Here is a 23990-nt window from a genome sequence, read left to right as displayed (position 1 = left end):
GGACATAGTGGAATTGTTCAATGAACACTTAACCGGAGTATTTCATCCTGGAGGAGTAAATTTTAATACTAGAGAGATAGGGCAAGTTCGAGGTTTAGAGGTGCAGGAGGAGAATGTGTTCCAAATACTGAGTACTCTGGATGTCAGTTTTTTATTTATTCGTATGATGATATAACGGCCGTGAGGCCCCTTTTACGGGGAAGTACGGCACCATCTCAGTCATCTCAAATTGTATCCAGGCTGGGTCTTAAGTATTCCTGACTGTAATCTGTGTGTTCATGGGGCCAGTTTGCCTGCTTGCGGGAGAAAAAACCCTGCTGTCCACACCCAAGACCGGCTAACTCGGCTATGTCTGAGAAAGATCCTTAAGCTCCTCACGTCGGTGACGAGAATCTAGCCCAAGACACCCCTTTCCCAGGCATATTGTTGCAAAGCGCATAACCACTAGGCTAACCGCGTGGACTCTGGATGTAAAGCTGTGGGACTGAATGGTATTTCACGGCAAGTTTTGAGAGAAGTGCAGGGCCGCGCCGTGTGATTGTGCCCTGCACAAGGGCGCTTGAAGATGAGAGGCGCCATTTCACCATGGGAAATAATAATATATATATAAATTTTCTTATTCTTGAATTATATCATACTATATAAATTACACAATTACAAATTATAGTTAATGCAATAAAAATGAAATTTAAAATCAATCAAATTATTATGAATTCTTAATAATCTAACAATATTTTTAACTTAATACATCACCAGTTTTATTATAATTTGTTTGCAGTGAAACGTTATTAATATTATCCCAGATTTCATTTCACATAAGCATTGATTCAGCAAAAATTGTATAAATATTTTTGATTGTTTATTATATTTTTAGTGGAAATTATTAGTTTAAGACAGACCGTGAATTCATTCTTATGTTATGCTTTGCCCTTTATGGATGTGTGATTGTGACTGAAGCAGTGACATTGTTCTGCAAATTTGGAAAGTAAGAAACTATAACATAATTTTTTTTTTTTTTCGACAGTAAGCATTTAGTGAGACTTTAAAATAAAAAGGGTGGTAAAATTTACCAGCCAAAATAAATTAACATGACCTCTAGTTTTCACAAAAAATATAACATTTTTAAAAATAAAATAAAATAAATTGTAAATGACTGTTATTTTTGTTGTATAGTTGAATAATTTTAATTTTTTTTTTTTTTATAAATTTACCTATCATTTTCTTCTTAACCCCTTAATCGATTATCCCGTATATATACTGGTCACTGCTGAGGGACCACGGTTAAAAATTCCTTTCTTGTTTATTTATTGTTTATTAACATTTATTGTTGTTTAGTAAATTTTTGTGAATTTGGATTATTACTCACGTAAAGTAAGTACGTATATTATATTTTTGCTAAGTGTGAAAATCAGTTGAATTGTTTCATTTTAGTTAATTGTCTTATTTTGAAAACAAAAGATTTTTATGTTATGTTAGGTAGACGTCTAGAAAATAAATAATTTTCAATAAGAGATGTATTTATATATTTCTTCGTGTTGGAAGACATTGGGGTTGGGGTCCTTTTAATAAATAATTTTAATATTCTAGAAATTCCTTAATTATTAAACAATTACCAGAAAGTAAAAAAAATATTAAATAAATATCACTGAAAAATCAGTGGCTAATATCTCTACATGTTAATTTTCAAAAAAATACCTAAAATGTAAGTATATTTATTATTCAAAACATCTGAAAAATCAAATTCTGTAATAAAAAAATAGTTTTGGGCCATCACCTTAAAAAACAATAGTCAGTTAAGGGGTTAAAAATAAGTTTAAGGGGAAATTTCAGAAATTATTATTTATTTTGGTGGACTTTTATTGCTCTTCTTATTTTAAAGTCTAACCTAAGTATGTTACCCCCCTTCCTAGATGTTGGGGGGAAAAAGCCAAAGAAGTTATCTGGTGCATAAAACAGGAAAAGACAATTGCAACGAGAACAACTGGAACCAGGGCTGCCCCTAGGAATTTTGCCGCCCCTTCTCTCTTATTTTTCATATACTCACCCCATGCAGTAGCATATTTTGCCCCCCTTCTCCTTATTTTTTGTATAGTTTATGCCAACTTTGCCGGCCCTGATTGGAACATAAATTGGCTGGATCGTTGAATAAATTTTTAACTTCAGGACCACATAAAAAACGAAGAACAGAAAGTTCTGACAAAGCAAATACTCAGTATAGCTCTACTACAGAAAAAGAGAGGACACAAGATAACTATGAAGAAATGTTACATGCAAAAATGAAACTGGCCTGACTGGACTGTCTACAGAAGTTGCAGCAGAAGAAATATTGGATTCCAATTTAGTGAAACCCGAAACTTCAAATTTTACTTTAAATTTTAATGTTAATGATCCAGGTACTTGGCCAAATCATATAACTACCAAAGTTATAGATTGTTTAGTTGAGCATTGCCCACGTCAAATAGTTAATAAAGAATCTCCCAAAGATGAATCTGGCCACAAGTTTTTCAATTCATATTATTATCGAACTTTAGCAAATGGAGAAAAACTTTTACGAAATTATTTAGTTTATTCAGAATCGTGAAATTCAGTTTTCTGTTGTTATTGCAAAATATTTGGTAGTCAAAATTCCCAACTTACTAATGAATATGGTTGTAATGATTGGCAACATTTCAGTCTTCATAGGCAGACAACTTAATTTCAAAGATTTATTCGTTTAAATAAATTTGCTCTATTCATGTTTGGTACGAAATCTTAAGGCTCGTAAATGTTGCAAGCAAAATAATACAGAATCCAACATTTGATACAGGAAAAATTACAGAAAATCTTGATTATGTTATACAAGAATTAAATACTCGCCGAACAGACCAATATTTTGAAAATATTATTAGAACTGCAAAAGAAGTAGCAAACGGTCTTAATGTTGATCCTATTGTTCAAGACATTTGCAAAATAACAAAAACAAAAAGGTTTGGTTACGAAGCATCAAGATGAGACAACGCATGATCCTAAACAAAATTTTAAAATAAATTTTTTCTTCGCAATTTTAGACACGACAATAACTTCAGTCACGGAAAGATTCATACTCTTTAAACAACATAGCAAGGACTTTAAAGTTATAAGAGACGTTAGCAAATTAAAAGATTGGAGTAATGAAGATTTAATGAAACATTATAAAGATTTGCACTTAAAACTGAGTGACAATCAAGATTCCGACAATCGCGATATTGATGGTATGACTTTATTTGAGGAATTAAAAACTTTGCAATGTTTTATTAAAAAAAAGAGTCGGCTTCTCAGGATGTTTTAAATTCTATATACGAAAATAAATTAACCGACACGTTTCCAAATACTGCAATTGTAATGCGTATTTATTTAACATTACTAATGTCCGTAGCACCAGGGGAAAGACGTTTTTCAAAACTGAAACTAATAAAAATTATTTCGGGTCAACAATATCTGGAGAGCATCTTACAGATTTATCAATTACATCAATTGAAAATAATAATATGGATTCATTAGCCATTAAAGATATATATTATTAAAAATTTTGTGGTGGCTAAAGCAAGATGGATAAATATGTAAAATAAATCTTCATTTATCCTAATTCTTATATAGTTAAAAGCATATCTCCAAATTATCTTTGTTATGATAATATTTCTTTTTATATTAAAATAAAAGTAATTTTTGTTTATACAGTATATACACACACACACACACACACACACACACACACACCTAAACCTCTTTTTATGCGATTTTTTTTTTACGCAATTTTTATTCACTTTTATGCGACCAACCTAAAGTCTAAGTTAGGAAAAAATCCGTTAATTCAAGAAAATTTTGAGAATTTTGTAGAATTGCATTCTCTTTTCAATTAAGGAAATTCTAAATTCTAGAAAATTCTGAGATTTTTTTTTTTTTTTGCATTCTCGTTTCAATTAAGAAAATTCTAAATTCTTACGAATTTCATTTGTTGGGAATTCCCCGAATTACATAACTAACTGCGCATAAAAAAAGCAGTTCTTAGCAGTTTGAATTTGGTATTTAAGTAGACAACACAGTTACCGCATTTTTTGTATTTGCATTTTTTTGTATTTGCAATTTTTAGATCAAATTTTAGATCATCTTCAAACTAGGGACGACGGCTGTGGGTAAGCATTTTGGAGTCTGTGAATCAATTGTCAGATCTATAAAGAAAAGTGAAAAGTCTATTAGAAATGCGGTATGTTCTGGTACAAAATCGAGTGCAAAATTATCATCATACACAAGAGATGTTGTTCTAGAAATGGCCGAAAAAGCTTTAGTGATGTGGATAGAAGATAATGTACAAAAAAGAATGCCAGTTGATGGAAATTCCATCATGCAATCAACACTGAGATTTTATGAACAGATTAAAAAACTGCAGCCAGATACTACATCTCAATCGAGGAAAAAATATGAATTTCATGCAAGCAATGGTTGGCTGGCTAAGTTTATTAAAATTAAAAGACATGCTATGCTCTTCATAATATAAAAATTAAAGGTGAAACGGCTTCTGCTGATGAAACAGCTGCTAAAGCATTTCCACAAAAACTTGCTAAAATAATTGAAGATGGAGGTTACACTCGTGAACAAGTCTGGAATATGGATGAAACCGGCCTTTTCTGGGAAAAAAATGCCAAACAGAACTTACATATCAAAAATGCAAAAAACTGTTGGCGGGTTCAAAGCAGCAAAGGATCGCATAACACTCCTATTTTGTTCGAACGTTTAGGAGATCGGATGTTAAAACCACTGCTCATAAATTGATCATTAAGACCACGGCCAATGAAAGGCGTAGATTTTCAAAAATTGCCAGTTCATTTGATGGCCAACAAAAAAGCTTGGGTGACCATTGATATTTTCACTGAGTGGTTCCACAAACATTTTGTGCCAGAGGTTAGATGCTATTTGAATGACAAGGGTCTCGAATTTAAAGTGCTTTTGATTCTTGATAATGCACCCGGTCATCCTGCCATAGAACACCCAAATGTGCAATTTTTTTTTCTGCCGCCTAATACCACATCATTGCTACAACCTCTAGATCAGGGTATAATTGCGACTTTTAAAACATATTATGTCAGACGAACATTTCAGTACGTTTTGAACAAGCTAAATGATGATGAAACACTGTCAGTTATGGATGTGTTGAAAAAATTTTCAATTATGGATTGTATTGATCAGGTTCGATTATCGTTATCTGAATTGAGACCAGAAACTATGAATGCATGCTGGAAAGCTATTTGGCCCGCATGTGTTAAAGACAGTGCTCCTGTTCCCTTCAGTCATCCTGCAGAATTCCCCAATATAATAAGTTTGGCATGTGAAATTGGCGGAGAAGGATTCGATGATCTTACTTCGGCAGATATCGAAGAATTGTTAATTGATAAACCCCTTAGCGAAGACGAAATAGTGGAGATTGTTTCTGAGACTCCTGAAAGCAAAGAAGATAATGATCAAGATAATCCTACTTTTACTGCTGATATTATTAAAGGAGGTCTTAAACTGGCCAGTAATTTAGGCAATTGTTTTGCCCGTCATGATCCAAATGAAGAACGTGCTGGGAAGTTTTCGCGTGAGCTTAAGTTGTTAATGTCTTCATACAGAGAATTATATCGCGACTTATCTAAAGCATCAACACAGCGATTAATAACTAAGTTCATGCCTAAAACTACTGAAACAACCAGTGGTACTTTTGTTCAAGACATGACAAGAAGAATTCCACAAGTCGAGGTGGAAGTCGATGACGATAATACCATTACTATTACGGTCTCACGAAAATGAAAGCTTTCGCGTTTATTGTCAGAAACAAATATCGAATAACATAATTTTTTTATAGAATCATTAGCAAACAATTGAAATATGTTTTTTTAAAGTTATTAAAATTCTTTATATGTATGTGTGTTCTCCATGAAATGTAAATAAAAATCTTATGATCCTAACGAATTTAATGTTTGTTTTTTTCATTATTTTGCATATATTTCAGGTTTGGAACCAATCTTCACTTTTTCTATGGCGTCAGTAGTTCTTTTTACATGAATTCTATTTACACGTAATTTTTAGGAACATATCTATCGCGTAAAAAAGAGGTTTAGGTGCATATATATTCTGTCGTATTTATATATTAACGAAATAAACATTTTTGAAAACTTTTATGATTAAAAATTCCTTATTAATGAATTTTAGTGATTACAATGTTCTACTGTTGTTAAATAAAATTTATTTTTATGTATGCATATAAACTGTTTTGTACTTTAACAAAGTAAAATAAAATTTTGCAAACATTTTTCATGGAAATTTATTTTATGGGGGCACTGATAAAGTTTTGCACAAGGGCACGGCACTGGCTGGGTGCATGCATGTACAGTGAGAAGGAGATGAATGAATAACCATCTTAAGTTAGATAAATATCAACAATTTGAGTAGACATATCTATATTTAAATCTGATATATGAGCGGGATGCAAGACCTCTATGCAAGAAACCAATCTCTTTCCCTCTCTAGACCACAATGCCTATGATACCTTGCCTTGAATATGCTCAGCACATTCACTGCCACTTGCAGCAATGAATTCACTTTCATTTACTACTTTATATGCAAAAAAAAAAAAATATATCAGCTTTTCACTCCCTCACTCGTTACTTCCAGGAATGGCTTCGCATTCTCTATCTAACCCTGTAGCAGTGGTTACAAAAATGTGCACTGCAGTAAATAATATGTATTTCAGGCCACAAATACTTAATAAAATGATCTGCTAGGTATTTCTTTTAGCCTGAAGGCAGTGAAAAAAAAATTACTGGGACATTAAGAGCACTATAAACCAAGAGAGCTCAGCAATTTTGTCTGTCTCGGTTACTTCTCTGCCATTCTGCACTCATTAAAGTTATCCTTCCATAGTTATTTGCCACATAAAAACTTTTTAGGATTTCCTTTCACCTCTGGCTATTTTCTTCTCATAATCTGATTTAGCCTTCCTTAACCTTTCTTGCCTGATCCATGTACTGTTCATAAGTTAGCTGTTCACCTTTCTCCTTATATACCCTCCACAGCATTTTTTTTTAAGCTCATGCTTAATGATACTACTCATTCATCTGACTCCTACTCAATTTATCCTTCTGATCTTCAGTATACAGTGTGATATTGCTTCCTCCAGATATCCCTTCATTATCCTGCATGCACCGTGAACATCGTTACCTTGCAGACCTTTATGCCATGGTACCTTATAACAAGATCCAACACTCTCATACCTCGGGTCCCCTCCATCACATTCTGCTTCAAGTAATTATCTCTCAGTAAGTGTATAAATTCCATTTCTTTCCTCCTTCCAATCTCTGTCTCCAAAGTTGAAGCCCCAATAATAATTACTCAACTTACACTCACTGTACTAATCTAATGATGCATATCTTCCACATCATCCCCGGTTTCCCCCTGGCCTATAGCAGCAGCCAGTTGTATTTGCTATCTCACATAACATTTCATTCTTCTAAGGCACTTCCCTTGACTGCAACACAGCTGGGGATCCAGCATAAGTGAACATCTAGAGTACCTTCATATAATACCATAACTGTCAAATTCAATAAAGAGAACATATGCCTGTAAAGAACTCAGTCTGCATAAATTCTATATTTTTGTTTTTGTTTGTTAACAACGTGCAAGAAAACTCAGCATTAGTTACTGCACTCAACTGTAATCTGACTGCAGACAACATATCAGGAAAAACAGCAGCAGATCCAAAATATGTTCTAATTTCAAACCAGCAGTGTAAACTGATAACAAACCAGAGTTGCAGCTAGACCGATTGTGGAGTAAACACCTACCTTAGCTGGTACCATAAGAGGCAGCATGTACAAACCTCCTGGGGGAGGGGGGGGGATTACATTCAATGTGAGTAGTGATGTTTACATTAATTCCAAGAGGTTGTATAATCACCTTCACACACCACCAAAGAGTAGACAGCAGTCTAATGTGTAGTATATTGAACTTGAAATGAACTTGAAACTAAAAAGTGCTATGCAAAGATTTTATTTTTAAGGCAAAATGGCTTGTGTCAAAGACAGAGCAAGTTTATTTGCTTCAACATAAAGGGTTTGAATAGGTGATGTGCAAAACGTACTAGAAGCTATTTGTATTCCCTGATGTTGGACAAGATCCAATCATTGCATAAGTATACATTTGTGACCAACAATGAAGCTCCGAATGAACAATACAAAAGACAGATCAAGTAAGGAACATCAACCAGCATCCATTGGAGTAAACACCTATCTTAGCTGGTACACCATGAGAGGCATGGTAGAGGCATTCTGTAGGAGGATAGAATATAAAGAATGTTTGGTACTCCCCTGAGCTTTTCTCTAACTTGATAAATGTATGAAAAGGATGTAAGTTTATTGTCAAAGATGAATATGAGAAACTTGGCTTCTGTTGCTACCTGACTAGCTTGTCCTATCTTTAACTCTGGGTTCTGATGTTGATTGTGTTTTTAGCAGACATGCACATAGACAAAAAATACTTTTAATACCTTGTTAACAGATTAATACATTTTTAATACCTTCTAGATACTACATCTGTCTAATGATATCTTTAATATGATTTTATACATTAAGTTTTTTGTATGACATTGTGAACTGAGAGATGTCATTTATTTCTGCACTCTTATGTTTATATTTCTTCAGTGAAATAATATTGTGATTATATATTAAATAATCTTCTTGTGCAAACGTGTTAATAATTCTTAGAATCACGCTAACCACTCAGCCAACCAGGCCTGGTTGGCTGAGTGGTTAGCGTATCCGCTCTCCAGCCAAAAGGCTGCAGGTTTAAATCCTGCCGTGGGTGTTTGTGATTGTCTGTGAAAATAGTGGTCGGCAGTAGATGGCACTGGTGTAGATGATGAAGGTAGTTGCGGTGAGTGGAGTGGTGAAGACAGAGAGTTGTAGAGCAGGTGTCCTCCCTCAATGCTTCTTTGGACTCCCTGGAGGTGTTATGTAATAATAAATAAAATATATGATGCAAGAAATCATTTTAAGTTGGTACAAATATTTCACTTTCAACCTTTCTTCTTCCATCTGTCTGGAAGTTTTCTCTATTTAAAAATGCATCTAATTCATTTTCATCTCCCAATACTGCTTCATAATTAGCTTTTAGTAAAGGGTCATTTTTCTGAGTTTGAAATAATCTGATCCTTTTCCACCATGTTTGTGAGCTAGGTTCCTTATTTACCTTACCAATGACATAATTTTGAGGTTTCTTTTCATCTTGATTCAATAGGTTATCTCCAGATGATTAATCATTATCAGACCATAATGATCTAAATAAGAAATCTGCTACTGCATTTCTTTTTTCATTAAATATAAGTCACATCAGTATTATATTCCTGTATTCCAGTGCCCACCTAATTATATGTTGTATTTTACCTTCATGGTAATTAGAAATGACAAAGCTGGTGATCAGGTCTTATTTTAATGTGTTGTCCTAATACCAAACATCTAACATTTATCAATAGAAAAATAATTGCCAGTACCCACTTTTCTAAGGTCAAATAATCCAATTCCAGAGCTGACAATTTTCTGCTTATAAAACCTATTAGTTTAAAATCTTCACCTTCTTTTTGTTTGAAATATAGCTGCAATGCAGCTATTTGAAGCATAAGCAGAGATAAAAGATTTTTCACCAAATTTAGTATAAACCAGAACTGGAGCTCTAGTTAATACCAATTTTAAGGTGTTGAGTATTTTTTCACCTGAATAACACTTTTTTGCTGAATACACTAAGGGTCTTAATAGCTCTGAGCAGTTTGGAATAAAATCATCCTGACATCAAGCGTTTCCTGGCACATTTGGGATGTCGTTATGGTCACATCGGCATTCAACGATCGTTTCCTCCGTGAACTCCATTACATTTTCAAGTAGTGTCCATTGATCTACACAGCAATCTCCATCACTGTATTCAGTGCAAGCGCTGGCAAAAGGTTTCTGGGGGTTTCATTTCGAATTAACGAGTTTGCTGCCTTCCTTGTTGGTCGAGTGGGTAGCATATCTACTCTCCAGCCAAAAGGCTGCAGGTTTGAATCCTGGCGTGGGCATGGATGTTTGTGAATGTCTGTGAGAGTACTAGTGATGGTGGACAATAGATGGCGTTGGTGTAGAGGATGCAATTGGCAGAGATGGAGAGTTGTAGAGTAGGTGCCCTCCCTCGATGAGCCTTGAACACCCTGGAGATGTCAAATAAAAATTATAATGAACACATCACAACCATCTTCCTCAGCTTTCAAAAAAAAAAAAAAAACTAGGATTTCTCTTTCACTCAAAATGTTACTTCTCCTCAGAACAACTGTTAACCTTGTACAAATCACAAATCTGCCCAGCTATTGAATACTGCTCTCACATTTGGGGTGGGACTCCTAAGAGCTCCCTAAAAATACTTGACTCAATACAGAAGAGGACATTTAGACTGATTAATAACTCACTTCTTACTAATTCACTCCACCCATTTTCCCACAGCTGTTTAGTTTCTACGACATGTGTGTTTTATAAATATTTCCATGACAAATGTTCACATGTAAAAGCATCAATAATTCTTCTAAGCAGTACTATGTCCATTACATCCATTGAAACACATGCAGTTGAACCCAACATCCTTCACAGTATAACTCAAAATCCACAGAACAAGTTTCAAAAAAAAAAAAAAAAAAAAAATCCCTCCATCACTATTCCTCTCAGGATGCCATCCTCATCTAATCATACTTCACTTATTCCCACAATTTTGGACAAATGAATTCTATCACTGCAACAATTTTATTCCCTTTATTTTAGATACTTCTGGCATTTGTTAACAAACATAATAGCTCATTTCTGGTTCTATAGCAAGTTCCACCAATCCCACAAACCTCCCCAGACCTTATACACCTCTGCACATCCCAGTCCATCTCAATCCTTTTTTTTTTTGCCTGCTCACACATTCACTTCTACATTCAGCATCCACACCCTTCATGCAGTGTGAGAATATGCAGCATGATCATCTCACACACACACACACAAGCTGCATTCCTTTCTCCTCACAGAGCTCTGCTAGCATGTTATTCATAATCTTTTCTCACCATCTGAACTCAGTGCTGTCTGTCAAACCTGGGCAATGAAACTGACTAATTTTCCAATCACACTGTTATCCTTTACTCTCTTTAACAATAAACATATAAGTGCCACTCCTGAATCATTTGTAACCTCTTCCATTTGGCCACTTTTCATATCACTCTTCCATTTGGCCACTTTTCATATCACTCTTCCATTTGGCCACTTTTCATATCACTCTTCCATGCATATTTACAATTCTCCTTATTTCACTTTGCAATACACTTCATGTCTCATCTTTGTCAACTTTCTTTTTAAGTCTTGAATAAGTTTCTGACTACCATTCATGCTGCTATCTTGTCATTGGTTGCATATTCTTTCTCACCATTAGTCTTGCACGATATCGTATCTTCCATTGCACTCTCCTTCTTGTTATCATTCTCACGCATTAGCTTACTATAGGTCTCACTTCCTGCCATGCCTATAATCATGTTCTTTCATTCTCCCTTTTGCCCATTACTATTCGCATTCTAAGTAGCTACTCATATTTCATGAGCATTTGACACTTCTTGCATACTCATACTGATCACTTTTCTTATTCAACTCTCCATACAGACATCATTCCATCCTATTCAAATCATCAGAATGATTTGAATAGGATGGAATTGTGGGCATAGGAAAACAGATATCAGTTCAATGTCAGTAAATGCAGATCATGCATTTTGGCATGATTAGATATCCAATGTTGTATTATGTTATTGGGATTATTCTAGAAGAAACTGTTCAGGCTAAGGATCTTGGAGTGTTAGTAGATAGCAAGTTGAAATTCAGGGGCCATGTAGCAAAAATTGCAAATACAACTCAAAAGATAATTGCAATGCTGTAACAAACTTTCACATGTAAAGATAAGGATGTCATTTTGCCTCTTTACAAAGCTTTGATAAGACCTCACTTGAAGTATTGTGTGCAGGGTTGGTCTCCTAGTTTCCATTGTGATTCTGATACAGGTGAAGAGAGAGTTCAAAGGGGAGTATTAAAAGTGATATCAGGATTGTGGAATACTGATTATGAAGACAGATTGAGAATTTGTAGACTGGACACTAGCAAACAGAAGAAAGAGGGGTGATATGATTGAGACTTATAAACTTACAAAAGGGTTATACAGGATTTCAATTGATGGAATTTTTCATTTTATGGAGGGTGGAGAAAGGACAAAAGGGCATCCTTGGAAGCTGAGAATGAATGCTACAAAGAAGGCGGCAAGAGCTAGATTTTTCTCTCATAGTGTGGTGAGTGGTTGGAATGGATTCACATTGGATGTTGTGTGCGTGTATGCAAACAGCATGAATGAATTCAAGAATAAATATGATAGCTGGATCATGTAGTATGTGGCCTCCCTCAATGAGTCCCTGATTCTCTGGAGGTCTCTCTTAATAATAATAATCTCCCCCATACATACATACATATTACATTCACAGCACCACATCGTTCTCAAAAAATCCACACCTCGCGTTGTTCATCTTTTGAGGCCAATCTACTTGTTGAATTGACTCTCATCACCCTTTTGTCTCAGATCATTAAACACACACAAAACTTAACCACTACTTAATGAACATCATGTAGTCTCTGCTATCATACAACAAAATACAATTAAAAACTATTGACATTACCATGCAATAAATAAATAAAAAATTCACTTATCTTTCTGCAGCCCTTAGAACTACTGTGCACAAATAAATGTATTCAGATTTAATAAGTATTGTCAATGCAGGATTATCAAATGATATGTAATATGCAGAGTTTGTTAGATAAAAGAAGTAATATAACAGAGACTAAGTTGTTGAGGGGTATTTTCTGGGTGGACACTAGAGAAATTTTTCAAGAGGTAAAACAAAGGAAAGGGACAAAAACAAAGGTCTATCCCAGGAAGGTATACATGAGAATGATGGGTAAGTGAATGAACATTCTTCTGCACTGAGTTTCACAACTTTGAAGATCATATAGCAATAATAATATGCAGTCTAGTTATTACCTGTGTTTGGTTGGGCAGGCCTGTACTGTCCATACGGCTAGCAATGTTCACAGCATTTCCCCACACATCATACTGTGGTTTCCGAGCACCAATTACTCCAGCTACCACTGCTCCTATGTTCATGCCTAAAATAACATAAGTAGTTGTTAATTTAACATATTTAACAATACTTGTTAATTCTGTCTAAGGACTGAACATACCTATCAAACATTCAATGTATATTTTCAATCAAACACCAATTTTTTTTCCATTATTGAGAAAACTATACATATATAATAATCACATTTATATGTCTGACCAAATTAATCATCTTTACCAAAACCAAAACTCCTGTGCTTAAACAAGATTTTAAGAATGCAGTCAAGCTTCCTTACATCAAAATGTTAAAGGCAAAGTTGCTCTGTGAGTAAAACATTAAAGTGGCTTTTTACCGTTGCATAAAATCCCCATATATTTACATCCACCAAAATCTCCACATCATCCCATGAAAACCTCAGGCATTTATGAGATTCACTGATCTTGTGGCATTTGCTATGTAGGCCAGACAGGAAGGTCAGGGAATATCTGCATGTCTGAACACATAAAAGAAGTCAAAAAAAAAAAGACAGCATAAATCAGGTTTGGCATCCCATATAATACCACATACCATCAAATAGTTTGGCAACAAATAAATACGCCTTATATTAATCATAACTGTTTTACAAGAATTGTAAAAGGAAGCTTCTGAAATGCTGCATCTGGCTTAATTCAATTCTATACTAAATTTGGTCTGTTTTCATTAAAATTCTAACTGCCGCAGACTTAGTATATGATACGTGCAATGCTATAGAATGTGACAGCAGCAACTAGCATTGTTCCAACATGTATACAGTAATTAATTTAACATTTTTTATTTGGGTTATTTATGTATATGTACCAATTGTAAAGTTCTGATAACATCTAATATGTGTAATTAATTGTTTCTAGTCTCTTTTCTGTACAACTTTTGCTAATACTCCAGATGATACAAGTCTGATGACTTACAAAACTTGTAGGGTTATATTTTATTAAACTCATTATTTATCTTAAAACATGTGATCTCAATACCAGAAGCTGTTTACAGAACTGCTAAAAAACAGACTTTTACATATTCATAAAATTAATTTATTGAACTAATTTCACTGAATTAGTTTCAAGAAATACTCCAAATAGTGTGGTTAATGCATGCTGAAAATATAAAGTACTAACTGAAACAGCACTGAGCAGAGTAATAATTAAAATCAGTGCAATGCACTCTAAACAGACAGTTACTGTACTGGTGCAAAATTGCAACAGTGTATTGTGGTTAGATATTTCAATGCAATAACTATGAACATTCGAAAACTTTGTTGAATGTTATAACGCTCAGAAATTCATCCCCCCTTACCTAATTTGGTAGCACATTCCTGCTCCAATTTAATGAATAACTCTTAGTGTAGATCAATATAATTGCTTTTCTGATGAAATTACAATAAACTGTTCAGTAGCGTACTCAGGGTTTAATCTTAGCGGGAGGGGAGTCCCGTGTTGAGTAGATGATTTGAGAATACACATTACACATCGCATACAACCTATGACTGATCATCTGCAATGATCACTAATTCATAAGTAGTATAGAAATAGAAGACCTGACATAACATAAATTAAAAAAATGAATTTTATTAATTAGAAAAATATTAATTCTGCTGCACAGAAACTCCCCCCCTCTCATGGAGAGAGTTCCTGAGGAGAGGATGGTGTGTAAGATAGTATAACTGCTTAAGAATGGCAGCAGAATAGTGGTATCAAACTATAAAGTGATTTGTATTTCTCCTATGGTTGTTAAAATTTTGATAAAATTGTAAGAGGTGATATGCAGAACTGGCAGATGAGGATAATATTATTCATGAGGGCCAGCATGGATTTGTTTAGGAATGCTTTTATTTAATAGTAGTTGCCTCTTACAACAGAGTAACAAGTGCAGTGGATGAGTGAAAGGCATACACTGTCATTTTTCAGGAGTTTGCAAAAGCATTTGATAAGGTGCTACAGGATAAATTAATATTTGAATTGCAATGTTTGGGTTTAGATATCAGTTAGAGGACTGGATTGGAAACTGGCTTTCTGATAGATATCAGAGAATTGTATATGGAGTAGCATACTGGGGAAGTTACAAGTGGAGTTCCACGGGATTCAGTACTGGGATCATTACTGTAGTCTTTATGCTAATAATATTTTCACTGGATTATAGGGAAATAGTCAGTTGTTTGCAGACTCTGTGAAGATTAGGAGGGTCATTAGTAATACTGCAGACGTTGTAGCTCTTCAGGAAAATTTGATTAAAGCTGGAATGATCTGCAAAATGAATAGAATGTCAATTTAATAGTTAAATAAAATGCTCTGAAATTTGGAATCCATAAATCGGGCATTTCATACTCACTTAGTGAAGTCATACCGGTAGAAGTGAAAGCAGCAGTCATCTTGAGATGATTGTAGATAGGAATTTTAAGTTCAGAGAACATATTTCAAAGTTTGTGAAGACAAGCCAGAGAATTCTTGCAGTGTGAGAAACAGTAACCAGCAGAGATAAAATGGTTCCACTGCTTAAGCCCTAATCAGACTGCATCTGAATTATTGTGATTAGATCTTATCACTAGGATTTGAAGGAGATAAAGAAAACTTGGAGAGGGTAACGAGGTAGATAACACAAATGATATCAGTACTGTACAGTGTTGGTCATGAGGAAAGACTGAAGGGATGTAAACTGCAGAGTTTGGTGGATAGAAGACAAAAGTAGCGATGTGATCAAGGCATTTAAGCTGTTGAGCGGTATTTACAAGATTGATGCCAGAGAGATTATTCAAATGGTAAAACAAGAGGAAGGAACAATAACTTGAGGCCATTCACAGAAGTTGCAAAAGGAGGTAATGAGTAAGAGGATAAGAAGTAAGTTTTTTCATTGAAATTGGTAGGAGCACAGACTGCATTACACGAGAAAGCAGTGAGAGTGCAGGTAGTGAAGGAGCAGTATGATGGACCTTTTGTTATCTAAGACAAAACCTCCTATGATAAGTCTTGTAACTCTGTGAAGGTACAGAATAATAAAAATAATACATGATGGATAATTGAAACTGAATTGCAATGCTAACACACAAGCATATCTTCATCCCTTTGTAGGTATCACTGCATAAGATGGCTATGACCTATGCTGAGCTAAGCAAGACCAACTTCCTCTTCGTGGTCCTGCATAGACAAGACTGCCATAATTTAATTATATGCTTAATCTAGTAATCGTTGTTGGTCTCTCAATTCCATTATTTTATCATTGGAATATTAATTCTGTCTTATGATCTGCTTGTAACCGGAGTAAGGGACAGGCAGATGATGTTATCTTATAGAATGAGATGACCTACCTGCAGTGTCTGAATCCTCATTTCTCTCTATCCCAGACTATCTGGGATCTAACGCAAGTGACCATTCAGTTGGCACCTCCTTATTTGATAAAATTTCTTATTATAATTGCTTTTACATTATTTGATACGGTTTCGTACTTTTCTTACAAGTATTGTTACAATTCATATTTACTTTTGTGTGTTGCAGTCTTTTTTTTACTATTTTGCATTATTCATTTACTTTTATATTATTCGACATTTCTTATTTATAATCTTATTGTTTTTCATACTAAAGTTACCTTTACAACAAAATACTATTTTTTTTTATTATAGCTCTGACAAATATTGGAATTTGAATATTATTGAAAAAATACCCATGGATTCTTGTTTAAAGACAGGAACTTTAACACAAGGAGGAGCAAGTACTTCTGCTGACACATCTACTTGTATGATGGAAGAAGATATGGAATTGCAAACTGTGGTTTCTTCAAAAGCTAATATTAAAGAACAAGAGTCATCTAAGAACAAACCAAAATGGAAGTACCATGAAAGTTATTTAAATTATGGATTTACATGTATTGGCAATACACATGCTCCTGATGTTTTATGTAATAAAATACTAGTAAACAGTTCTTTGGCTCCAGCTAAATTTCGTAGGCACTTCGAAACGAAACACACTGATTACAAAGGAAAAGATATACATTTTTTTAAGAGACGACGTGACTCGCTAGAAAAATCTAAACTTCAAATGGCTACAATTGTTACAACTGAAAATGCAACAGAGGTGTCTTTTCGCGCGAGTTACCACATTGCACTTCATGGTGAAGCTCATACAACTGGTGAGATGCTCATTAAGCCTTGTGTGAAAGACATTGTATCATGCATGTTAAATGAGCAGGTTGCTAAAAAAATAGATGCAGTACAATTATCAAATGATACTGTTTCATGCCACATCAAAGATCTTTCTGCTGACATAGAAAAAGAGCTAATTCATTGACTTAGACTGCAGTGAATATTCATTGCAAATGGATGAATCTACAGATGTCGCAGGATTTGCTGTATTACTAGTGTTTGTTCGTTACGTATTTGATAAAAGTATTGAAGAAGATTTACTCATGTGCGAATATCTATAAGAAAAAACTACCGGAGAAGATATATTCAACTGTATTAATAATTATATTACAAAACAGGAAATCGGTTGGGAGAAGTGTATTGATATTTGTACAGATGGTGCTCAAGCAATGGTAGGAAAGATGAAGGGAGTTGTAACACGTATCCTGCAAATAGCTACAAGAGCCACCAAAAGTCATTGTGTTTTGCATAGACAAGTACTAGTAACAAAAAGAATTCATACATATTTAAAAACTATTTTGGATAAAGCCAAAAAAGTGATCAACTATGTAAAATCTCAACCACTTCAATCCAGATTATTTAAAATTTTGTGCGATGAAATGGGTAGTGCACATAATGCACTTTTATTACATACTGAAGTGAGATGGCTATCCAGAGGAAAAGCATTATTGAGGCTTTTTGAACTTCGTAGTGAGTTAATGGTCTTCTTGGTGTCACATAATTTAGGACAAAATTTTATTGAATTATTAAGAAATTCTTCATGGTCTTGCGTATGTGTCTTGCGATCTGGCAGATATTTTTACAAAGTGCAATGAAATTAACTTATCATTACAAGGAAAGAATATTACAATTTTTAATACAAGAGATAAAATTGCATCTTTTGATAGGAAGTTGCAATTCTGGAGTTCTACAGTTGAACAGAATAATTTTGATTGTTTTCCCACGTTGCATGAATTTTTGACTGAAATAAATTCTAAAGTAAATTAAGAAGTATCTAACGTAATTTTAGAACACTTGCATGACTTGCAATCAACCCTTTTGCAATATTTTCCAAAATCCAGTGAGGACAATTCCTGGGTTCTGAATCCATTTACAGTGACAGCTAAGCCGGCAGGCTTCAATGCAAGTGACTATGAAAATCTAATTAACTTAATTAGTGACTCTGATTTAAAACAAAAATACAAGGAACTGCCAATAAATGATTTCTGGACAAGCATATCAAAACTAGCTATTTTTGTTTAACTTCCTTTTACAACTACATATTTATGCGAGGCAGGATTTTCATATTATGCTGCAACCAAATCAAAGTCCAGGAACAGATTCGACGCTACACCAAATATGAGAATTCAACTTTCTAATATTGTGTCTGATATCAAAAGAATTTGTAATTCAAAGACCCAAAAACATCGGAGTCATTAAGAACTTAATTTGCAATATACGTTTTACTATTTTTATGTGTTTTGTTTTTACTAATTAACATTTGACAATAAATGATTGTTTTTTCTTAACGCTTAGATTTACTCATTTATTTTATTTATATTTACCTAACCTACAAAACCAGCACACAGGAGAAAAAGTCTGCATTCACTTGTAAGTACTTATAATAATATTATAAATTTTTGGTGATCAGAATGGGATATGTCAATGAAAATCAGCACAAATTAATTTAATGATGGTTTAATTGATGTTTATTTAATTATCAATCATTAATAATTAATTATCAATCATTAATTGACCATAAAAGCTAAATTGGCAATTAATTATTAATTAATACATTACAAAATAACCAAGGTGTTCTGTGAACATTTCAGGATTTGTGAAGTGTTCCGCCGTAGAAAAAGTTTGAGAATCCTGGTCTACAGTGACATCTATAGCTTGTATTAATTCTTTTAGATGCAACCAAAAAGAGCACATGGCGGTCTGACATGCTATACAAAGTTTCAAAACAGACAAAACTTGTCCATGGTGAAATGGTCTGGCAGGGACTATTGTGAATGTATATTGTATTGACAACTAATGACATTAAGAAAGTAGTGGTTTATCCACTTTGACATAAAGACTAGAACAGTGATGCTTGAAATGCACCAGTTTCAGCTCAAACAGCCTGTAGTGGACTGGATCTAACCAATGAAACATACTATTTCTTGTGGATTTTCAAGACTTGAGATCCATAATTATCCCATTTATGGATCTGAATCACATATCCCAATATAGATCCATTTATGGATCTATATTAGGATATGTGAGGTAAGAAAGCTAATGTTTTACATGTAAATATTCCAATATAATGACAGTTATTGTTTTGCTTGGTGAAGGTGGCAGTTTTATCCTCCCTATAAAATAGGCAAACCAACCAGAGAATACTTGCAACTGACCTACAATGTAGATAGGACAAACTGTCCTATCACAGCACTAATTAGATTTCTATGATACCATTAAACCTATGATTCTACAAACTCAAAATCAGCAGCACTGATGATTGGATATCAGCATAAGAAGTATCAATGGAAAAGAAATGGAACTAGCAGAAGAGCTACCAAAGTGCTATGTCAATGTATTAGACTGAGCATTACTGAGACAAAGAAGACTGAACCAGGTGAGATACTACTAAATAATTATGATAGAATTATAAATAATTATAATTCAGTTAATAGTAATCAGGGAAAAGAAGGAACAGCTATAGCATGCAACACTAAACATGCAGATAAACTTCTTGAATGCCAGGCAATTGCAAGTAGAATGATATGAGAAAATAAGAAAAGTCTCATTCACTATGTTACTGTTGATAGTAATACCTTCATGCTGGTTCAGAATATAAGTCCTGAACTAGCATGAGTATACAGGGGATTTGAAATACGAAGTGATCATCAGAATTCAGGGCAGAATAAAGTTGAATATCATATTAAAGAGAAAAGTAAGGAAATCTTAACAAGAATCAAACTTTGGAGACTCATTGGCAGAATCTAAAGAATTGTTGAAAATCGCAACACTTATGTTAAGAATTTCGAGCAGTCCACATTTTCGTAAATAGGAAAATCTTCTGCATCATGCACAATTTTATGCTAACCATTGTTTCCTCACTATTTTGCACATTTTTTTTTTACTAATGTTTTCACAAACTTCACTAGATTTCTGCTTCAGAGTACTAATTTTTTGCAGATAATGCAAAATTATCTGCAAAAACAAGAAACAACCAGAAGGACTTGAATAGATTGTATGGTTTGAAATTTGGTAAGCAACAATGGGATGCAAAGTATACACTTGGCAGGGAAACTTTACAGGAAATAGAAGAGATGAGAGATCTGGGAGTGGTGGTAGACAAGGACGTGAAGTTCAATGGTCACATTGCACAAGTTGTGAAGACATCGCATTGGATAATGGCAATAATGCAGAGGACTCCTGACATGCAGAAATAAAGAGGTTATGTTGTCACTGTATAAGACCTTGATCAGGCCTCATATGAATTATTATGGACAGATTTGATCACCAGGTTTTGATAGTGACGAGGATATGTTAGAAAGGGTACAGAGAAGATTCACAAAGGTGGTCTTTGAAATGTGGAATATGAAGGCAGACTGAAAGAATATAAATTGCAAAGCCTCATAAATAAGAGGAGGAGGAGGGATATGATTGAGACATAAGTTTATTAGTTTTTTTTTAATATCTGATCCACATACAAAAGGCCACAAGACCTATAGCACATTAGTGTCATGTGTGGACAAGAGGAATAGAAGGAGGAATCTTTCCACAATTTGCTTGAACAGTTGAGGGTTATAATCTTTGGGGAAGGCAGAGTGGGAGAGACTGTTTCAAAAGACAAAAGTAGATAGAATTAAAGAGCAAGCGGTGAAGTTGGTTCAGTGAGTTTTAACATACTGTATTGGTTAGCAGTGGCTCTTCTTTTAATGATTTTGGAGAAGAGTGGAAGAATAACAGTGGCCAATTCAGCAGAGCACTGTAAATGAAAGTATCTATAGAACAAGAGGCCATCCCTGAAAACTGTATAAGGAGGGTAAGAGCAGAGGAGGGAGAAAAATTCTTTGCATGGAGAGTGATTGGTGAGTGGAATGCATTGTCTGAGTGTGCTATGAATGTAGACAGACTGAATCAGTTTAAGGCATGGTTGGATGAGCTTTGTGCGTGATAATATGCACCACCCATGATGGGAGGAGTACACGTTATGGGAGGTAACATCCGACTCCATCGGGGTCATAATCATGCATCCATATTATCCCTACAAAATATATTTCTTACTTGACTAATCTCGTATGCCAATTAATAGGATTGATAAGTAAAAATAAACTAATTTTTTATTAAGTTATTATAGTGATTGGATTGTACATACAGAAATTCTTTCAAAAATCAGATGCAACTATTCCAGAAGCAGCAGCAAGGCAAACTGCACACTTCTCAGGGTATGGTGACAACACAGTGGCTGATTTTGTGTCACTATACTCTCATATGTTGAGATATACAGTGTGTGTGCCAAAATATTATGCTTATTGGTTTTATTGAAATTAAACAAATTATGTGAAAGAACTTTTTTAATTAATAAGATTTTTAATATATTGTATTCTAAACTGTATCTGGAAATTTACAAACTAAGATTAAAAAAAATATTTATTTAATAAAATTCTCTCCTGGACCACCAGGAAAACCATGAAGCTCACTAATGGGCTATGGACCACACTTTGTAAAAGGCTGCCCTAAAAGACTGAATAAGATCTGACAATATTTGAGTCCTAAGAAATTATAGATTAATTTTGGAGAAAACTGTTGATAAGAAAATAGTTAAACAAATAATGTAAACATAATCATGTAGCCCATACAATCTTTGCGAGTATACACAGAAGGAATATGATGCCATTAATTGGCTATGACAGGCCATTAAATCTAACAAATAAGAGGAAGATGAAGATTTATAACTCTCTCATATATATATAAAATTTATATTTGTAAATATTAATAAAACTAGTGTTAGCAGCAACACATCCCAGAAGTTAAGTTATTTTTATTTTGCAGTTTTTAGTAATTCTCTCCTCCCCCCCCAAAAAAAAAAAAAATCTCTTCCAGCTGCTAAGTTATTCATCATCATGTAACAATCAGAGGTATACTGCCAGTCATGTACTAACATGCATGCTATCTGTAGGCTAAACATGGCAATGGATGGATCAGTGTCTAGTGAAAATTAACCATTCTAAATTAACTGAAATTGAGTTTTACTCATTTAAATTATTATTATTGTTATTGTTCCGGGAAACTCCAAGGAGTCGACAGACTCATCAAGTGAGGCCCTAACATCATTTCTGGAACAACTATTCAACATTCACACAGTATCTATCATATCTTGCCTTGAACTCATTCACGGTCGTAGCACCCACAACAGACTCTGGAAGCTTATTCCACTCATTCACCACTCTCCAAGTAAAAAACCTAGCTCTAACACCCTTGTCAACCACGCTCTTGCCCAGCTTCCATGCATGGCCCCTAGTCCTCCCACCACCAGTCATATTTTCAAAAATATCTTCTGGATCAATCTTATAAAAACCCTTCAGTAATTTGAATGTCTCAATCATATCACCCCTCCTTCGCCTATCGTCCAATTTCTGCAACCCACAAATCCTCAACCTATTCTCATAAGGTTCATTCCACAGACCTGCTATCATCTTGGTCACTCGTCTCTGGACCCTCTCCACTTCCTCCCCATCACGAAGAAACCCTGGTGCCCATAACTGGGCACAGAAGTCCAGATGGGGTCTTATCAAGGCTCGATACAGAGGAACAACAACTTGCTTCTCTCTGCATGTTAAAGTATTTTTCATAAGCCAAGTGATTTGGTGAGCTGTTTTAGTTACTTTTGCAATGTGCCCCCTGAACTTCAACTCCCTATCCACCAGCACTCCCAAATCCCTGGCCTCATCAATCTCCTGGAGTACGGTTCCACCTATGCGATATACTGCTGCTATTCTTTTCACCCCAAAGTGCATAACCTTACACTTTGCCACATTAAACTGACATCCATTTTTCCTAGCCCAGTCCTCCAAACTATCCAAATCATCCTGTGCACTCACAATTGCTCTACCCAACTTTGCATCATCAGCAAACAAGTGAACACTTCCTCTCAAATCCTTTCCAATATCATTGATGAACAAATTGAAAAGCAGTGGTCCAAGAACAGAGCCCTGCGGCACTCCACTAGTCACAAGACGTCTTTTTGACTCCACTCCTGAATAAACCACTCTCTGGTATCTCTCCTTCAACCACCCTCCTATCCATCTTACCAACCCTATATCTCTATCCCCATCTGCTCCAGTTTACTGATTAGGGTTCCATGTGGTATCCTGTCAAAGGCCTTGGCAAGGTCCAGTAGTACCACTGTAAACCATTACCCCTATCCAGTTCAGCTGTCACTGTGTTATAAAACGTGAGCAAGTTACTGAGGCATGATCTACCCTTCACAAAACCATGTTGTCCCCCATACAATATCCCATTTTCATCTATCCAATCCTGTATTCTTTTCTTGACTAATTTCTCTAAGACCTTGACAATGATTCCTGATATGCTAATCGGTCGGTAATTTACAACAGCGGTCTTGGAACCACCTTTATGCAGTGGAACTATTTTTCCCTCCTT

General features: G+C 34.7%; 1 protein-coding gene across 1 annotated transcript in view; it reads right to left on the bottom strand.

The window, feature by feature from the left end:
* Positions 1-23990, bottom strand: part of LOC150105503 (adenylate cyclase type 1-like) — a 280605-nt gene that overhangs the window by 14861 nt on the left and 241754 nt on the right. The window contains exon 20 of the mRNA XM_090393976.1: positions 13117-13241. Coding sequence (XP_090250102.1) covers positions 13117-13241 — 125 coding nt within the window. The remainder of the gene's footprint in view (positions 1-13116; positions 13242-23990) is intronic.

This window comes from Typopeltis vanoorti, chromosome 6 (genome assembly GCF_054136105.1).
Source record: "Typopeltis vanoorti isolate ZY-2024b chromosome 6, IOZ_Tvanoo_1.0, whole genome shotgun sequence".
Taxonomy (NCBI): Eukaryota; Metazoa; Arthropoda; class Arachnida; order Uropygi; family Thelyphonidae; genus Typopeltis; species Typopeltis vanoorti.
The sequence above is the reverse complement of the archived record's forward strand: the minus strand, read 5'-3'. Positions and strand labels throughout refer to the sequence as shown.